Below are 20,593 nucleotides of genomic sequence, written 5' to 3'. Positions count from 1 at the left end.
AAAGACATACTTGATAATAATGCCAGCTGTATCCACAAAATATGTGAATATTTACATTCATTTTATATTAATATAAGTGTATGAATATAATTTTCATATTTTATATGAATATAATTTACAAAAACAGTAGGGTACTTCTTGAATTTAGCTAAGTTACTGTACCATGTATTTGTGTATGTACAACAGTTTGGTGTAACCTGAATCTTTTCTCTTTTTATGTTTTTAGTAATTTATTAACACTTTTTACTGAATATGACCATTTTAGATTAATTTTTAATTAATATTAGAGCTGTGTATGATATTTCATTTTTTTCCTGTGAGATCTGTTTTTTCGACATTTGCTTTCCTGTTTATATACCATACTTAAATGACATCTCATGCCTGTATGATTTTGGGGTTATTTTCATGGTATCAGTGTTTTTTCATTGCCCACAAAATGTAGGCTATATCTTTCCAAATTAACTTTTTTTTGCGCAGAAGAAGAACCAACTGGATTGGTGAAAGGGTGTAATGAAAGGCTTTCTCTTACAGCTGTGTTGTATTGAAGCATCCTGTCTTTTAAGCAAACAACAAAAGAGTACCCCCTGATATTTTCAACTAAAATCCCTAATTTGCACGTAACTAGTATAAATATGGCTTTCTTAAAACTCTGCTGTACTTCAAAACAGAAAGGGAAAAAAAAAAAAAAAGAGAGAGAGAGAGAGAGAGGTACCATTAATGAAAACCTAGGATTCCCTTCTGGTAAAAATTGCAATGGTGGCAGTTATTCATATGCAGCACAGCAACTGTCACTTTTGAGATGGAATGGAGGTGAATGGAGGTAAGGGGACAAACATACACATGTGTAAGCAAAAAGCAACAAAGGTAAGACCATAATGTTGGGAGTATAATTAAACTGTCTTAATAGCCTGAGGAATTTTCTCAGTCTGCTTCCTCAGATAGGGGGATTTTTCGGTAATGTTTCCTTGTTTTTTCAACAAGTGCTCTACCACAGAGCAGAAAGCTTCTAAAGATTAAAAATTAACTGTACTTAGTAGTTTATGTTATGCAAAGTAGAAGGATTGGAGAAATGAAACTAAAAATAATCATATAATCTGTTTTACAAAGGTATATCAATGCATCAGAAGTTGAACAAAGCAATTCTTGTACTCAACATACACCACAGCCATCACCTTTAGAAAGAATTGTATCATTAAACTGAAGATGCAGAATTCTGGTAATCAAAATTAGTCTCAATGCAAAATCATGTTTAGCATATGAAAAACATAATCACGAGCTGACATTAAGCATTATATAAATATGAATGTGCTTAGAATATTACAGCATATGCTATTTATATATCGCTTGCCAAAAGTAATCCATACTAATGAAAGTAGAAACATTATTTTTATATATGAGGACAGAAGATGCATATACAACTATTTTGCATAGGCACTGTGAATAATTATGTGTTCTCTTTTAAATGTGGTTTAAAAATCCTTATATGTTTTACTATATTTTTCTACTCGTTCATTACTAGTGCTTTGAACATCAGCAAATCTCAAATCAGAATATTCTCTTAAATTTTGCTTTTATGCTTAAAAGTATTTTCTGTATTTCTATATGCTTTTATTCAATTTCCTTTGTTGACAAACTCTCATAGGTACGATATGACTTAGTCCCTCATTTGCTCCTTTGAGGTAGTATCATTAAGAATTTTATTTTTTTTCTTCAACTAGTGATTATAATTACACAGGTATATCAAAATAAGTTTTCATTCTCCTCTTGTTCTCCTGGAACATTTCAGCTGCTTACTTCTAATCCTGTTCTAGTTATTTCAGGCTAGAATCACTGAAGCAAGAGGAATGAATGATCTTCTGTTTGACCCTATTTAACTCATTATTTCCTATGCCAGCCAGTTAATTTTCTGTTTTCTGGCCAGCTAATAATAACAATTCCCATGACTAGTTCACCAGTCGACCCCACAAACATAACATTTTTGAATTTGAGTACTGTTGCTTTGTAATAAATATTTCATTGTGTTCTCTGGTTTCAGCCTGAACCATTTAATTAAATTATTGGGGAAGCTTTTTGTGTGTGCGTTGTCTGTTCTTTTGTTTCTTTGTTTTTATGCAAGTAGGCCATTTTGGTTTAGGTATCTGTTGAATGTTCTCTCAGTGATCCTCAGTTTCTGTTCTTCCCTAAAACTAAAGTACATATCTAATGCAGTTCCTTAACCAGTTTAATAAAAGTGCAATGAAAATGATAAATAGAAGACAAAACAATTTTTACATTTTTTTTTTCCTGTGGTATTCTGAAGTAAAATAGGAAATAAAAGTAGAATTTAAGGTATCACATGCCAAAGAGTTTCAGCATAACAGAATTTTCAAATGCATTCTAAAGGTCACCTATTTGATATTCCTTGGCAGGAAAAATATTTAAAAGCCGTGAAGTAGAGAAAGTCAGAGGTATGTACAGTGCAATACAGTGTAGTCACTAAAGATTTCAACACCAGAATCAATTTAACTTTAGCTGTACTGAGTTTTGGAGAAACTGAAGCAAAATCACTTTTTTATAATCTGGCTTTATTGAACTTCATTATTAAAATGTAAAAGAAAAATACTTTGATCTACAAAAGAAGATTAGATGTTCTTACTGGCACTGTACTTTAACCGTTCTTAAATGCCAATTTAAAAAGTGTTATTTTATTTGCATAAAGTCATATTTCTGGCAATACTGCATATTAGGCCCATAGATAATATATGTAAAAATCAGTGAAAATTTGAAACTATTCAATGAAAACTTTCTTTTAAACTTTTTATTTTATTTTGTTCTGTGGAAAATGAAACAGGTGTTTTTTCATTCCAAATCAGAAATTAAATATGTTTTGAAAATTTTTAGTTCCCTGTCTGAGCTTTTATACACTCTATACCACTTCCTTCCTGCAGTATCCTCTCAGATCCATGGTACAGGTGTTGCACTGTGCTGAATCCACATTTTGTGAAATGGTAGCAGCCTCCATCCAAGAGTATTATATTCTTAAAAGAAGGCTAAAATAACTTGTACAGAATGGGAACATGACCTGTATTTACTGAGGAAGTTTTTAATGTTGCGTTCATACGTATAATAAGTTCTATTTCAACTGTTTGGAGGTTTTAGGGGAGAAATCAATTCCCTTTATTAATAAAACATGGTGTTTGTTGGTTTCTTTTGTTCATTTGTGTGTTTTCTAATAGGGAGTAAGCTATATTCACTGCATGTGAGCAGGGAATGAAGGGGTTTTTCAGAGAGGTTGGACAGAAGCATGTTGATAATTGCATCATTTCCCCAGTGTTCCCACTGGTGTACTACTGGGACAGAAAATGGAACTAATCTGTTACATGGCAGGTGACAAATTACTGGTTTTAAGAACAAAGTCTGTTTTAAAGATGTTTTCTCTCTGTATAGGTTAAGTAGATCAGTTCAGTGCTCTGCTCAACAGTGACTCTTACTCTTCCATTGATTACAGGTCATCATAGAAGTAGCGTCACCTGAGAAGAAGAAATACTTTTAGAGTCAAACTTTAAAACTTTTGTAGTCTGTGGCACATATGTTTCACAGTAAAGCACATAAACACTTTATATTAATAATTAGAAATATCTTCATGTGCCTTTCAATAGATAGTTCAACCATCACATTGTATCACACCATTGCTATAATGCTTGTAAAGCTGGATTCAAAACACTGTGGCATTTGTTTTCAGAATTTTAATTTTAATATCAACCTAAGAAAAGTTTTCTGTGCAAAACCTAGGTTTTCCTTTCACAGTCTGAGGCAGTACTACAAAAGACTAGGAAAATTGTGTTTATTTAAAGAAAACTTCAGAATATAGTGGAGTGAAGGTATGACAATGAAGATATTCTCAAAGAGCTCTTAAGAGATGATCCGTCAAATGTAAGAGATGCAGTTTGAACTGGGATTATAGTTTTTGCTGTTCTTAGGAGCAACTGGATCAAACTGAAGTTGCCTCATGACAAAATGTCTGAGAAAAATAGCAGTCATTCACACATAGTTTATATTAAATCTATTGAATAAATATGTGCATTGTCACTTTCTTGATTCAGTTCTGGGTAATATTGTGCTAGTCTAAGAAGTCTCTAAATCCTTTTGCTTCTTTTAGGTTTAGGACCGCTGAAATACAGCTTCTCTGGACAATATCGTGTAAAATATGGTTTTCTTAATCTCTACTATCGCAGAAGAAAAAAATTAAGAATGGATAGGAAATTTTCATAACCTTGAACTGCTTCACATAGTGTATGAGTCAAAGGAATTGTCTTGTGGCTAGTGATACACTTTTGCAAGGCAGGCATACCTTCTCAGCAATATAGACGAAAATGCCATACTGCTTCTTGTTTAACTCATTGGCATTATAAAAAAAAAATCTTGGAGTATGTTATATCTGCTGATATTCTGGAAAGAGGGTGACACACTGAGGTTCTTGAACCGTAATTGTACCTTTGGGTCAAAACATTACTAGAAAAAAACCTAAACCACTATAGTTTAACCCCTTTTGAACAAGAACTAAATCATTTTGTTGTAAACCTATATTTCTAAATTTATTGTAGCACCTTTAAGCTGTGTGTTATAGTATATTAAGAAGTATATTAAGGCTTGTGTTATCCATGGCTAAAATGAAATAAGAAAATGCATACATGTGGACAAAGGATACTTTCTTCCTTAGTAAATGTAATTTTTCAGTCTTTTTAAGATAGCATCCCGATTTTATGGTGTTCTTGTTTTCAGGTGCAGCAAGTGCAGACTGTGCAACAGGTACAGCATGTCTACCCAGCCCAGGTTCAGTATGTGGAAGGAAGTGACACGGTCTACACTAATGGAGCTATGTAAGTTGGCAAATGATCAGAATTTTTGTTTATTAAAATGTGAAGTTAGATGTATATTTTCAGTGAGATTCTATCAACAACTTGGTTTAAGTTGGAAAGAAAAAAGATTGAATCAAAATTTTTACTATTGTCCTTTGAAATAATTTTTGTATGAAAAGCTAAATTCACAGTTTATAAAGGTATAATTGTTGCATGAAAAGAATTCTTGTGATTGTTTTAGTTGGACTTAAATGAAGTTACATGTGTACAGCATAGTGCTCTTTGAAGAAGCACCTTTTAGGTTTATGAGTAAGTTCTGTTCATAGGATGTGCTTTGTAACTTTGTGGTAGTGTTATCTCCTCATAGGCCTTCTGTCTTCCTTGCTGCAGTCGTAGTGGCAAATCCATAAAAAGTTCCAATGGCTGCAGTTATTATTCAGTGAAAGTAATAATGTAATTCCTTTGTTTAATAAAATGATTTTTAAAAAATCCAAAAGAATGAGAAGAGGCAGAGGAAAGAGAGTAATGCTATCTTCTGCTGCTGCTTCTCTAGGGTCTTTGGTGGCTATTCTTGTGCATTGCACATTTCCTGCTTTTCACTGAATGTGCTTTTCCAACATCACATTCATTTCTCCAACACACAAGTTTAGAAACATAGAATGATAATCTAGGTTTGATAGTACCTCTGGAGGTTATCTAGTCTAATCCATGACTTGGAGCAGGGCCAGCTCTGAAGTTAGTTTAAAATAAGATCATGTTGTTTGGGAAGGAGCTTCCCTACCTGTCTTTTTCACTTACCTGCCTTTTGCTATTTTTGGTATGTTACTGGGTTGAGGAAGAAACAAAAATTATCTAGAAATCTTATTTACTGTTTTTAGTATATGTTGATGCTAATCCAAAAGTGATTCCAAAGAGCAATATAATTTGATTCAGAGACTTCTGATGTTAACACTAGCAGCCTGCTTTGGTCAATCACTGCTGTCATATACTATCTTCTCTGCTTTCTTCTCAATTGTAAATCTTAAACAATGTTCTAAATATGCATTAGACTTTCCAGTTATTAAGAATGAGTGTTGACTGGTATCTAGTTTAAGGTATCACAACAACTGAAAGTTACTCATATGATTGTTAAACTGTAAGCATTTAGATTTTCCATTTTCTGTGAAGAAAGCTACTTTTCTTTCAAGTGATTTGTTTGGCTTACAGAGTTTCTGAAAATTGAAGACTTCAGCTGAGGACATTCAGCTGTTGACATAAAGGAAAACATCCTAATTTTCCTACATGTTAATTAGCTTTCTTTAAAAAGTTCTAGCACTTCAACACTTTGAACAGGGAACTTAAATCTGAGCGGTGGCATTAGGACTGTGTGTTTAGCTGCAGTTTAAACTTTTTCTGAGTCTCTAGATTATATTTTTTTTTATCAAAAATGTTTTATTCTGTTGTTAAATTATTGAATACTATAATCAAATAGTCAAACAGTACAACTAATAGCAATAAGTGGAAGACAAAAAATGCTAAGATCTGGACTGGGACCAATTAGGCAGTGGATGTTAATTTTTGTTAGAATACTGGTGGAAGGGATTGAGAATATGGGATCCACATTCTAGAAGACAGAAGGCTAAAAATGGTGACAAACAGATTTAACAAAAATCCAGGTTGAGTAGGTGGCTGGGGAAAAAAAAAAGCATTAGAAGGGTGTGAATGGATAAATAGCCCTGAAAAACTGTTTCCATGCAGGAGACTGCACATTTTTATTTATGCTGCTGTAGTTTTGCTGATACAGCTGCTCACCATTTCTTCTCTAGATTTTTTATTTTCTAGACATTGCTTACAGTTTAACAATTATGTGAGTGACTTCAAAAATAGGTAGAAGGAGGATCTTGCTGGTACAATGTAGCTTGTACTGCTTTAGCGACTAAATGATTTTTATGTGATCAGTATGTTTCCGAAAGTGTAACTGTTTGTTTTATATGAAATTAAGATAAACATTTTTCAACACTAGCAAGCTTTGAATAAGTTAAGATTTCATGTGGAAATTTTTTTCTAAAGAAAAGTTGATGAGTATTTCCTCTCTCCTAAGTGACAAAGGGTAATTTGAGAACTAATTATAAATACTATAAGCTGGGCCCTGTAATATTATATACTTTACTTAGCTGAGCATCATTGTTTTAGTAAGCATCTTCCCCTGAGAATAATATACTCTCAGAGGACAGAGAAAATATGTCCCTTTATAAAAGTTTTTAAAAAGAATGAATCCACCACATTGTTGTTCCTTTTTAAACAAGAGACTTCAAGATTTCTGGTAGATTCAGTTATGGGTTTGAAGTATTCCATGGTCATTAGCTTCTCCCAGCTACACCACATAAAGGTTGTTCTCACGTGAGCTGTTGGCATATGCATTTTTGGCACTGTATGAGATGGGTACTACATGACTGCTTACAGTGTTTGGAGAAAACAAAACCAAATGTTACTGACTGCTTAGTATGAACTTTCAGGTTTCCATGTTTTTATTTTATTGTGTTTCTATATCTGAATCTCTTTGTGAGAATCTGTAGAATCAGTCAATACGATACAATAAAAACTCCCTATTCAGTAAGAGCATTCTTCTTAGCAAGCGAGCCTGATCCAGACGGTCTCTCCCTCACATAGCAGAAGACTTTGCCAGTGATATGATTTCTTGTACAAAATTTTTTGGAACTTTAACCTAGAGATTTTGGCTTTTCCCATGGAGAACAGGGCAAGTCTGTGTTTGTAGTCAGAATTTTTAAAGACTGTGTCTTGAGAAATTCATTTTCCCTTATTACTTTTATGCTGCTGATTAAGAATGGAAAAATGTTGTTGATATAAATTACAGTTATTGAGTATATGTACTACATGTTGGAATGCCGTTCATTTGCCAGGAAAGGGACCCTAGGTTGCTGTTGGCTAGCTTCCTTCAGAGCATAAAAAATCCTTCTTCTGTTTGCTGTTTTTAACATGTTACATGATTTATATCAAATAAAATAAAAAATTGTATCTGTTTCTCCTCTTCTTGTTTTACCACTAGATTTGCTTATTCAGGGCTACATTAGAGTGGAATTGACATTTGAAAGTTTTTGGAAGTGAATCAGAAGCTCACTACATCCCAAAACAAAGCTGGCATAGATTGTGTTGAGTTCTGCTGTGGTAGAAAACACAGGGGCCAGCCTTTCTTTTGCTAAAAATACTTAGGCAAGTGTTTAGAGTGCAGTTCATCCTTTTCTATCCATCATACTGAAATCTGTGAAAGACAAGCCTCTTGGATCCTGAAAAATTGATAGAGCTGTATTAGATCCAATTTATCTCCTTACTCCTACTCTAGAATTTGACAATTTAACTTTCAGAATATAGAGTTTGGTTTGCAAATGATGTGATTGAGTACAGTCATCACTACTTCGTCTTTTTGGTTATTTTCATATGATTATTTATTTGATTTATTTTATGACTATGCTAAATCAAAGTCTTAATTCTAATTAAAATATATACAGGATATACTGCACAATCTATCAAATAATAGTTCTGCTTTAGCAATGGAATCAGAAGTACACAACCCATAGTGAAGGGTTAAGACATTAATTCAGTATACAGGGATTACTGAAGTAGAAAGTTACAGTATGTCTGATGAATGAGTTGTTCTTTATTTCAACATAAAGAACATGTGTGCTAACATTGATTTAAGCCCATATGTGATAGCAACAAAGGATGCGCTTTGAATATCTAGGAGAAAATAGTTACTGATTCTTTTGATTCTAATGATAGGAAGCTTGTTGGCTTGTACAGGCTGTCAGGTGCAACTGTAGTATTCATATAACACAGTTCTTCCCACACATTTTATATCATGGTTTGTCTACACTTAAACACTATTTGGTTTTATTATAATTGTGGGCATAATGATGATACAAGGGGTGTAACCTGCAGCTTGTCACATACTTTGTATAAAATATGATAATATTTGAATGATGTTATCTACCTTTGTGTCTTGTTAATAACACTTTTGCTTGTCAAGCATGTCACTCTTATCTTAAAGCAAAAATGCATTGTTGTGATGTGCAGGTTACCTGGAGTTTTAAAATAGATAGGGAAAGTATATTGTGGTTGCACATAGATTAAGAAGCCAAGTGAGGCCCTTTTTCTAGGCATGAACGTTTTTCCTACTCAAACTGTAATATTTATTAATGTATGCAATCTAATTAATTAATCTAAAACCAGACTTTTTTTTTTTTTCCTGATAATTCTGATGTGGCAAAGAGGGATTTAACTGCTGGGATTGTCTAAGAATTGATAATGCTGTTGAATCCAAATTGAATTGGTCATTCTTCACCAATCTGTTGTTACTACAACTTGTGTAGGTTATGGGTAAAACCAAGAATTTACTATTACTTTATCTGAAGTTTAACTTTCTGATCAGAAAATTATGACTGCAGTTAAACTGATTAGCTTCCTAAGTATCTTTCTCGTACTTACTAGTTTCTTTTTTTGCTCTGGTGTTATGCTTACCCTTCCACTACCCCTGTGTATATGATGGCCAATGAATTTCATCTCTGAAAGGGTTAGAGCCAGTAATCACCACCACAGTTGCTATGCCTGGAAAAGTATGATGGATGGTTGGAGGCTTTCTACTTACACTGGATCCACTTGCAGCTATTTTATATGTGTTTTCTAGCAGGGTCTACACCTCATTCATTCTTCAGTGATTTCCATTCTATATTGCATCTTAATTTACTAGGTATCATCAAAGAAGGTTACCTATCCATTGTTATGGAGCAAATTACTTATTTTGGATTTTTGTTCTCTGGTTACAAATGTATTACAGTCTTACAATGTATGATTTTGGCAATTTAACTTGATTGATGGAAAGAAACAATGATTTACAGTTTAATCAGTTCTTCCATCTCTGCCAACTTGAGATCATTTGACTTTTGTGAAAGACTTCACTGGGATTTAATCTGTTATTAAAAAGCCTTGAATCAATATTCTGATTGCAGGAGTAGATTTCTTTGTGGGGAGAGAAGAGACAAAACCTCCAGATACAGCACCTCCAGAGGCTGCAGCAATGCATTGGCTGCAATGAGACCTTCTGTTCATATAAGAATCATGGAGTCATAGAATCATAAAGGTTGGAAAAGACCTCCAAGATCATCTAGTCCAACCATCCCCTTACCACCAATATTACACACTAAACCATGTCCCTGAGTAATACATGCAGCCTTTCCTTGAACACCCCCAGGAACGGTGACTCCACCACCTCCCTGGGCAACCCATCCCAATGCCTGACTACTCTTTCTGAGAAGAAATGTCTCCTAATTTCCAACCTGAACCTCCCCTGGTGCAACTTGAGGCCATTCCCTCTGGTCCTATCACTAGTTACTTGAAAGAAGACACAAACCTGCAGCTCCCCACACCTTCCTTTCAGGCAGTTGTAGAGAGCAGTAAGGTCCCCACCTCTTCTCCAGACTAAACAACCCCAGTTCCCTCAGCTGTTCCCCATAGGACTTGTGTTCCAGGCCCTTCACCAGCTTCATAGACCTTCTCCGGACACGCTCCGGTGCCTCGATGTCCTTCTTGTAGTGAGGGGCCCAAAGCTGAACACAGTACTCAACAGAGTACAGGGGGCGATCATCTCCCTGGTCCTGCTGGCTACACTATTCCTGATGTAAGCCAGGATGCTGTTGGCCTTCTTGGCCAGCTGGGCAGACTGCTGGCTTATGATTGGATGAGCTCAACTAGCACCCCCAGAGACTTTCCCTCTGCACAGCTTTCCAGCCGCTCTACCCCAAGCCTGTAGCACTGCATGGGGTTGTTGTGACCAAAGCACAGGATCTGGCACTTAGCCATGTTGAATCTCATGCAACTGTCCGCTGCCCATCAATTCACCCTGTCCAGGTTCCTCTGCAGGGCCTTCCTACCTGCTGGCAGATCGACACTTCCCCCTCAACTTGGTGTCATCTGCAAACTTACTGAGGGTGCAAGATACTAAAGAGGATTGGACCCAACACCGACGCCTGGGGAGCACCACTGGTGACCGGTCACCAGCTGGATTTCACTCCATTCACCACCACAATCTGGGCCTGGCTCTCCAGCCACTTTTTAACCCAGCAAAGAGTGTGCCTGTCCAAGCCATGGGCTGCCAGCTTCTCTGGGAGAATACTGTGGGAGACAGTGTGAAAGGCCTTGCTGAAGCCTAGGTAGACTATGTCAACAGCCTTTCCCTCATCCACCAGGTTGGTCATCCGGTCATAGAAGGAGATGAGGTTGGTCAGGCAGGACTTGTCCTTCACGAAAACCACGCTGACTGGGCCTGATCCTCCAGTTGTCTTGCACATGCACATTAGATGACTGATTCTGTTCTTTGTAGTTTCCATCAAACTCACCATCAGTTTCAGGACCACAATAATATGCTAAAATGTTAAAGAAATTTCAGAATATTGTTTTGATGAGAAGCTGATTTTCTTGGTTTCGTGCACAGAGGTTTTCTTCCATATTGCAATACCACAGCATTGATCAGAAGTATCAGCTCCTCTGCTTTTAAATAATAATGGCATGTTTATATTAGTACACAGCTGAAATATTTGAAATGTTAATTCTCATCTACTGATTATTATATTTAATATCCTAGTAAATAATACCATAGTTAATTAAGTACTGTTAACTATGATTTCACTACAGATTTCATTACAGAGATGACAGCAAAAAATACTTAGATGCCTGCCTGCTAAGCTGTATAAGCAATCCATAAGAAAACCCATTTGAGTATTTTTGAGGTTATTACTAGATTAATAAGATGATTATTACACTACTTGTTTGTTTACAATATGGAATTACAGAAAAATAAAACATTTGACACTGAGTAGTTGTACAGCCACTGTGAAGGGCTGCTAATATTTCAGGTTTTACAGTATGAAGGTATACATCTTTAGCTAAAAGACAATGTGCATTCTATCTCATACTTCCTATTTCTTCATCAGTGCCTTTAATTGATGACAGGAAATCAATTCCTAATTCCCTATTTTACAAGTCACAAAAGTTACTGGAATATAATATAAAATTAAAACCTAATTTAAAACAATCACAAACTGCACTTGAGTTCACTTGTCTGGACTTTTAAACAGTTCATGGAATAGGAAATTAATCTGGTTTGTGGTTTGTTTTTTGTTTGTTTGTTTGTGTACTAAGATGTAGAGTGATGGAAAAATCCTTCACCAAAGCAAACATTTCCAAGCCATAAAAAAAACTGGCATAATTGAGTAGGTTATGCTATCTAGGCAAATAAAAATATGGGAAAGGTGAGTCTATCTCATCAATTATTTGTTCAAAGAAAATTTGGGGCTATGATCAGTTCATGTAAATACTGAGACATGATGGGGTGGCAGGAGCACAGATTTGTAGTAGTAAATAGATCAGAGTCTTGACATATACATAGAACAAAATAATAGATGAAGCTGGGAACAAATGATTTCCCATGTGTGCATGTGCACTCTGAAAACTAAGGGAGAGTGATAGCAAGATTTACTCTTTCTTCAACATTGTTTTATTTATCTCCTTTATTCAAAGTGTCAGTGTCTTTGAAGAGACAGAAGTGTCTCTAAAAACTAAGCTTAGTAGTATTATTGTCAATGTCTGTAATAAAATTGAGGACATTGCACTTAATTGGTAATGTCAGTGCAAGGGCTAACTGAATTTAGAAATTACTGGTCTCTGTTTTCATTTGCCAGAAGTATATTTTTATTAACAACTTTATAACACAACTTCATGTGTTTTGTTTCTAGCATTATGGTTTTTTGGAAACCATTGTAAAATGTTTGTAAGCAATAAAGTATGATGGTGCCTCAACCTACAGTACTTCACAATCCTAGTCCAACTCATGCTGGTCTCATTAATTTCCAGTGTGGGATCTGAACATTGGACACATGTTCTTGGATTCTTTAATCTAGATGGAATTCAAGCAATGTCTCTAACTATGTGGCATTCTCTTGGTGTAAATAGTGTCTAGTTTGCACAACTTCTGGAAGTTCAAGTTTTTTAGGAATTCCGATGAACTTTCTGATGTTACATTCTAATAAACACTGAATTTCCTAATTTTTCAGTGTATTTAGATTCTGTTTACTACCTTGTATCTCAAGCTCCAGTATATCACCAAGGTATTCTCATAAATATCGAGAAGACTTCAGTTACATTGAGGTTATCTAGTCTCTAGAGGATCTTTATATGCAACTGTGGAAGAAAATAAGGCATAGGAGGATTGTGACAACCTTTGTAACAAGAAAGAAATTACTATATCATTTATGTCAGATAATTTGAGAACATATTGCATGTTTGTACTATAAGTGCTGTGGAGAGGTAGGATAACTAACTTATTTCAAATTATCGTGTGTGTTTAAAAGGTATAACATTGTATTTTTTATCTTTGCATAATTTTGTGGTGAGAGTTCATATTATTGTATGCATTGAAGTTAAAACCTTTGAGTCACTGCTTTCCAAAACATCATCTTATCCAGTTGGTATAGGATAAGCTTTTTTGTTCACAAGTGAATTAGTTTGTATTTTGGTTAAGCTAAAATGCTCTTTGATAAGTTCAATTATTACTGCATGTAGTAATAACACTTGTATCTGACTTTTAATTACCCATTTGATCTCTTTGCTGAAGGTTTGCTAATCATCTCCAATAATCACATGTTCTTAAAGAATCAGCTGTAAACATGGTTGTTATAACAAAGCCAAGAGTGTACCATTCTTGCGATCTGACCTGTTGATCTACCCCAAAGGTTGCTCTTGATCCGGTGATAAGGAGTAGTTATAAGCAGATGTAGGTGTTGTGATACAATCAGTCCTTACTTTGAGACTATATATGGTATACATATCTGAACAAGGTAAAAGCAAACAAGCATTTCCTTTTTCCCTCTCCATCTACAGGAAGATTGTGACTTGTTTTTTGTGAAACGTTGAGCATTTACATTGCTCCAAAGAACTGCTTCTTGAATTTACTTACTTCTGCAAGTAACATATGTGACATCTTGCTCATGTCCTTTGACAGTCTATTTCCTCTAGCCGTAACTATTTTTACTGACAGCAGTGGCTTTGCCTTTCATTCATTTTCTTACTGTGCTGATACCTAGTAGAATATTTCTTTGGGGACAGGGAGGTGGGAGTGGGGAGAGGGTGGATTTACAGTGCTCACTCCTTTCACAAACATTAGGATGAGGTGTTTTTTACCCTGAGCTTCTGCCATTCCTAAATGCTGCATATCACCGTTCATAATCTAAATGGTGTGACTCTAAGGCACAGGCAACATCAGCTCTGCTAGCAGTTATCTTGTTCATCACAAGGTAAGCAATATCACAGTAATACCTTGGCTTGATTAAACAGGTAAATCAGTACCTGCATGGTTGCTGAACACATACATAGGCTATTGCAATGCAAACATTAACTGATGTTAGATTTCCAAAAGAAATATTAAAAAATTAACTGCCACATGAGCATTGTCCCTAAACAAAAACTGTTTATGTTTGTTTTCAGTAGTCTGCAAGGCATTTCTTTTAGGTTAACTTCAAGTTTCATGCAGCTAATAAAAAGCTTTTGAAATACTCAAAAATGAAAACATTTAAGTATCTTAAGGAGAAGTGAGAGGGAATAATACAGTATGAGGCTTATAAAACTTTGAGGATTTCAAAGGTAAGCTTCTGTAGTTCCTGTAGGTCTCTGAAGTCTGCAGCCATATCAGAAGTTCTGATGTTGGTTGTTGATAAAGTGTCAAATGTTCTTCAGTTCTTTAAAAATAATGGTTTGCTGAAGTTAAAGAAGAAATCATTATCTCCATTGTTTACTAACTAATTAATTTTGTGTAAGTTTCCATAATTAAAAAACAGAACAACAAACATTAAATTTCCATTGCCTTTTCTATATTGTGATAAGAAACTAATTCTTAGTTAACTGAAAAAAAAAAATACATCTAATTCCCGAACAAGTGTATTAATCACCTGCTGACTGTATAAAAGAGTGAATGCTGATTCCTCCTCTTCTTGTACTCTTGGATAAAAGCAGCTGAAAGTTTTTGTTGAACTTGTTCATTGCATATTTTCATGTAATTTTGTAGTTCATATGATTACAATAAACAAATTGGAGACTTAGGAAGAGATTGGGCACCTCTCATCTTTACTTTGAATCATACTACTGTTGAAAAGTAATTACTTGGAAAGACTGCATCTCAGCATAAGCAAATACAAGTTAACGGGAAACTCCGAAATTCAGAATAGTATTGTAGGTTGATTACAAGCAATACTACAGAATTTTATGTGTAAGCTAGAAAATTAACGGTTAAGTAAATTTAGTTTAAGTTTTTTACCTTTTGAATTTTCTATTATCATGCTTGCGAAGATACAGTTCCTAGCAGTTGGGAAAAAAGATAAAATTTTCAGGCAGACATTTCCAAAATAAGGAATTTGGCTTTGAACTAATGAATGCTACAGAATTAACAATTTTGAAATATGTTGATGTCAAACTCTGTACACAGAAGCAAGTACATATTCAATAACTATAAATATATAGATTATAATAGATTATAATGATTCAAGATGAGTGGTTAAAAATGTGAAACATATGATAAAAGGTTTCAGTAGCTGAATAGTTTTTTGTGGTAAAATGGTTAATGAGGCATATGTTTCATAGTTAGAAGTGATTTAAAAATTTTACTGCTGCACACCTTTAATTTCTTTGTGACCTTTTCACATGTGATAGTTTTGGTTTGGTTTTATTTCTTAAATGCAGTTTTTCATCTTCATATGGGTTCATGTAAAATTTTTAATTTACCCTGTAAAAATAACTGCACGTACTCAAATACCAGTGAGCTCAGAATTTCGAGCTTCAACAAAGGGCTATGAAATATTTAAAATTGATAGCTACCATAAGATTCCTGAATGCTGAATTTTCTTGGCTGACATTTTTATGACGTGTTCACAATTTTGTGACATGCACAGTATGAAAAGTTTGTAAGATGACTAAAATTCAAAATTTTATGGTAGAATTAAAACAAAACAAAACAAAACAAAAAACATGGAGCTTGATAAATCGCTTAACAATTTATTAATAATTGTATGAGCTTTTTCTTTTTCCTGAATTTGGGTCATACTTCCCTTCTCCACTCCTCTTCAGGTAAGACTAACAAACTTGTCCATAAGATTTGTTGAATACTTGGTTTAATGTTCTCACTGAATTAGTTATTTAGTTCTTCGATGTGATGAAATGTTATTCTCTGAGGAGGCAGGGATTGTTTGCCAATCTTATTTAATTCAGTTATATCTATTGCGCACACATCTACAAATACAACATTTCCCTCAGCTAAATGAACAATACAAATAATTTCTTTTCCTTTTGTTTTCTTTTCTTGAAGCCGATCAACAACTTATCCATACACAGAAACCCAGATGTACAGCCAAAACACTGGGGGAAATTATTTTGATACTCAAGGAAGTTCTGCACAGGTGACAACAGTGGTCTCCTCTCATAGCATGGTGGGCACTGGAGGGATTCAGATGGGTGTCACAGGAGGACAACTCATTAGCAGCTCAGGAGGGACCTATCTGATTGGCAATTCAATGGAAAATTCTGGTCATTCAGTGACTCATACAACGCGGACTTCCCCAGCTACAGTAAGTATTTCAGACTGATGTGAAATCTCTGAGACTAGTTTCTTAGTCACTAAGATATTCTTTCAGGCTGACATAATGTTTTTGATAGAACATGCAGCAATATCATGCTAGCAGAGTAAGTACTACACAGTACTTTCTTTGTGATATAAGAAATAAATTATTTATAAACAAGATACAGGAGTATAACCTAAACACAAAGAGACCTTTCCCTGCATGGGTTGCAAATATTTACATCTTCCAGGTTAAATTTTTACATGCAAGTAATACATGTGAAAACCTTGGGAATGTTCAAAAGTAGTATGTCTGAGATGAATATTGTAAGGGAATTCAACCAGCCTCATATAACACTTTTTTTTTGAAAAAAAAAAGGGAGAAGCAATATTGTTGATTATAATTATTTAAATATGCAAATATTATGTAAATATCAAATAATGTAGCTTATAGATATAAGTAACTTCCCTGCATTTGTAGTTTTGTTTGTTTGTTTCTCAATATTAGTGTATGTCTGGTAGCTTATTTCAAAATATTTGCGTTTGTTCATTCAGAAGTCTACTTTGTTCTTACACATCCATGACATTTCTTGAACGTGTGTTGTGGAAAAAAAAGCTCATTGTGGAAGTGTCTTACAATGCTATGGGAAAGTGCATGCTGTTATAATTGTGATAGATACTATTGTGGACACTTAAACACAGACCTTTCCCTTAGGAGCTCAGTTAGTCCTATTAAGAAAATGGCCATAATGAATACTTTTACCTAATTCTTCTGGGTATTTTGATGTGGTTGCTGATATTTGGAAGTAATGGGGAATAGGACTGGGAGATAGAGAGTAAAAAGATTTGAATAATGTCCCAATGGAGATAACACATGATTAATAATACTGATTTATCAGTAGTCTAAAGGACTATGAAATGAAGGGACTTTATATTAAAGAACTAGTGTAACAAGTAAAAATCTAATATTCTTTTAGGTTTTATTTGGAATAATGATGAACATTTACTACAGCATTGGGTAATTTAGATGGTCCAATGAAGTATTTTAAATTTGATTCTTAGCAGTTGCATAGATAAATAAAAAAGTTTTTGTACAATCTATAAAGTTATTATGTAAACTTTGAGACTGGTTTAACTGTGTTGTATTATTTTCTGAGAGTAAAATTTATAAAGACTCGTAATGAGTGAATAGCATATATCAATGACATAACAAGAGCCTTCAGCTGGCAACAGAGAATTTTGTATTTATTTTCTGTGACTAAATGAAAAAGAGTGTTTTCTAAAATTTGCCTGCATTTTACATGATTATAATAGAAAAAAAAAAAAAAAAAAAAAAAACGGTATTTCTGAAAAGAGCAACATTCTTTCAGATTTATTTAATTAAATCAATACTTCTTTTTTTTTTTTCTTTTAAAATATTCCTTTGGCTTATTTGAAAGATAAGTCATGCAATTTTCTACGTGGCTTTATGATTACCAAGCATAGGTAGAACAAGAATAGCTTTCTGTAGTCAGAAGTAAGGAGGTAGGTCTCTAGACAGAGTAAAATTGGAAAAGTGTTACTTTAAATATTTAAATACTGGTGATATTCCTATGTATTTGTAGTTGATTTAAATTTTTGCACATTTGAATACAAGATTGCCTCTTTTAGAAGTCATGCTAGTCTTCTCCTTCAAATAAGTTCAGACCAGAACATGTGCAGTTTTGTGGTTTACATATCACATTGCAAGTTTAGTTTTCTGTTGTGACAACAGAATAAAGACACGAAATGTTTATCTGAATGAGAAATCAAACGAGGTATAAATGTGTCCAGTAAACACAAATGAAGAGTAGTAGACTTAATTTTAAATTGGATGCGCCAGAATCACTAGAATGATATCAAAACTCTTCTATATTTTAAAGAGTAAAAACTGGATTTTGTTGCCAAATTGAAGTCAATTTTGCCAAATTTAATTAAATATGAGGTTCATTCTTTCAACAACACTTTGTCTTCATGTATCAAAAAACACCCTCTTTTAGTTACTCTACATAACTTTTATACATCAGTATCAACTGTTAGGAATATTAAAAATACCCATATTTAAATCACAATGATTTAATTGTATTTTCAACACTAAAACAGTGTCTTCTGTTTTTTTAAGGTACTGTTTATTTTCTATAGTATGATTCTGTAAATAGGATGTAGTGGATTTCTAAGTGGGACACTTAATTTAGATTTTATCATTTTAGGCTCTTCATAAGTATTGTTCAGATGAAGTATTGAAGAGTCAGCTGAAACATTAAAGGTTCAACTAAAACTGTAATGTTAAAACACAAAAAACTTAGTTTTCAACTAAAACTGTAATGTTAAAACACAAAGTCTGTTTAAATTTTACTAGAAGACTAGAGGACTGCAGTTTAGAGACCTAGAGCTCGTTTCACTTGTGATCCTCATTTGATCTTCATCATGATAATGTTTTTCATTCTTGCATAGAAAAGTTATTGGAGACATCAAAATAACATGTATGCAAACTGATCTGCTATTATAAATTTCAGAAAAAATTTCCAAACATTGAATAAATTTGAAGAATTTTCATGTAGAGTAAAACGGATATAGAAATGAATGAGAAGTTACTTATTGCCACATGTAAAGAAACCAAGCATTGCTTATTTTTGCCATAGAGTTTTATTTACATATAAAGTGCTTTGTACACTACTACACATACACTGTTTCTTTTATGCAGTATTCAATAAAATAGACTCGTAGATTTTTTTTACTTTAAGTCTGTTTTCACTTTATTTTTTTGTGGCTTAACATAATTGTGAGTTCTGTTTGGGGTTTAATAAAAGGTGAATTAAAGGTGAATATTTGTTCATAATTTTATTCCTATTAATTTCTCTAAAACATTTATACAAGAAAGATCTCCTGCTCAAGGTATAGCAGGTGATAACAGTGTTTTTATAGCCAAAATATTAAGATTTGTGCACTTTCTTAACTGTTCCAGCATAAATACAATAGTGGTTTATGTTAGAGTTCATAAAGACAATTTTTTAGCATTTTCTTGTGTCATCTCGCTTCCATTTATTTCATTGCTTCTTCCCATGGTATCCTGTGCTCACCTATTAAATTATTTATCTACTTATTAAAAATATATGTCTACTTTTAATAAAGTATAAAGGCCTTCAGATTCTAAGTCCTATATCAAATATTAGGGAGATAAATAGCTTTGTAAATTGACCATTTTGATGTCAGCGTATGTGGATAGGTCAAAAATAGATTGTGAATGCATTGAACAAGAAGTGATTCACCCTAGCTGGATGACCATTTGAAATGAGTTTACATGTTTCAACTTGTTTGAAAGGTCTTGGTAAATTGTTAGTAATCCTTAAAGACGGGGCAGCTAGAGTTAAGAGTCTAACTTGAAAATGGAATTGCCATATTAATAATGAAACTTAAATCACCTACAAGTGTCTAAGAGCTATTCTCGTGATAATATATATATATATATATATGCATATGTATATATATATATATATATATAAAATGATCTGATCAACAAATTGTATAATACCATGAGTTTTTAAAAATACAGTTTTTAATAGTAAAGGTGTTGCTATGCTTGTCAGCCAGTGAGAGGCTTTCCCCCCACCCCCTTATTAGTCTTGTTTTTTTTCTAACAACCTTTAGGACTGTTCCGCAGATACAGTTGTCATTCGTCAGTCATCACCAACTATAAGAGGTCTCCACTCATGCTGTTGCAGAAATTTAGACACTTTAAGTGCAGATCTAGATATTCATGAAAATAAAACCAAAATTAATATGGACATGTTGTGTCACCACAAATTATTATTTCTGGTAGCAAGTAGTGTGCGCAAAATATGCTCCTATCCTTAAAGAAGGGACGATACCTACCCAAAACATGTCATGTAATTAATGGAAGAGAATAACAGATGATGTAAGGAATCCTAGTATAGCCATCATGTCCTGATTATAATAGCTCTACTGAAATTATTGTTTTAAGAACAAAAAGCAATAAATGTTAAAATGTTTCATCTAAGCTGAAAGGGTTATCATTTGGAAAATAGTTGGAGATTAAATTTTATTCATTAATCTCTTTCCCAGCAGA

The 20,593-nt window shown here is 33.8% G+C and overlaps 1 protein-coding gene across 3 annotated transcripts in view; it reads left to right on the top strand.

The window, feature by feature from the left end:
- RFX3 (regulatory factor X3) overlaps positions 1 to 20,593 on the top strand; it is a 133,987-nt gene that overhangs the window by 67,961 nt on the left and 45,433 nt on the right. For all 3 annotated transcript variants that reach the window (XM_035309588.1, XM_035309587.1, XM_035309586.1), the window contains exons 3-4: positions 4,762 to 4,859; positions 16,240 to 16,498. In XM_035309588.1, the coding sequence (XP_035165479.1) occupies positions 4,762 to 4,859; positions 16,240 to 16,498 (357 nt within the window). The remainder of the gene's footprint in view (positions 1 to 4,761; positions 4,860 to 16,239; positions 16,499 to 20,593) is intronic.

This window comes from Oxyura jamaicensis, chromosome Z, assembly GCF_011077185.1.
Source record: "Oxyura jamaicensis isolate SHBP4307 breed ruddy duck chromosome Z, BPBGC_Ojam_1.0, whole genome shotgun sequence".
Classification (NCBI taxonomy): Eukaryota; Metazoa; Chordata; class Aves; order Anseriformes; family Anatidae; genus Oxyura; species Oxyura jamaicensis.
Note: the sequence above shows the minus strand (reverse complement) of the source record. Positions and strands in the feature narration are given on the sequence as shown.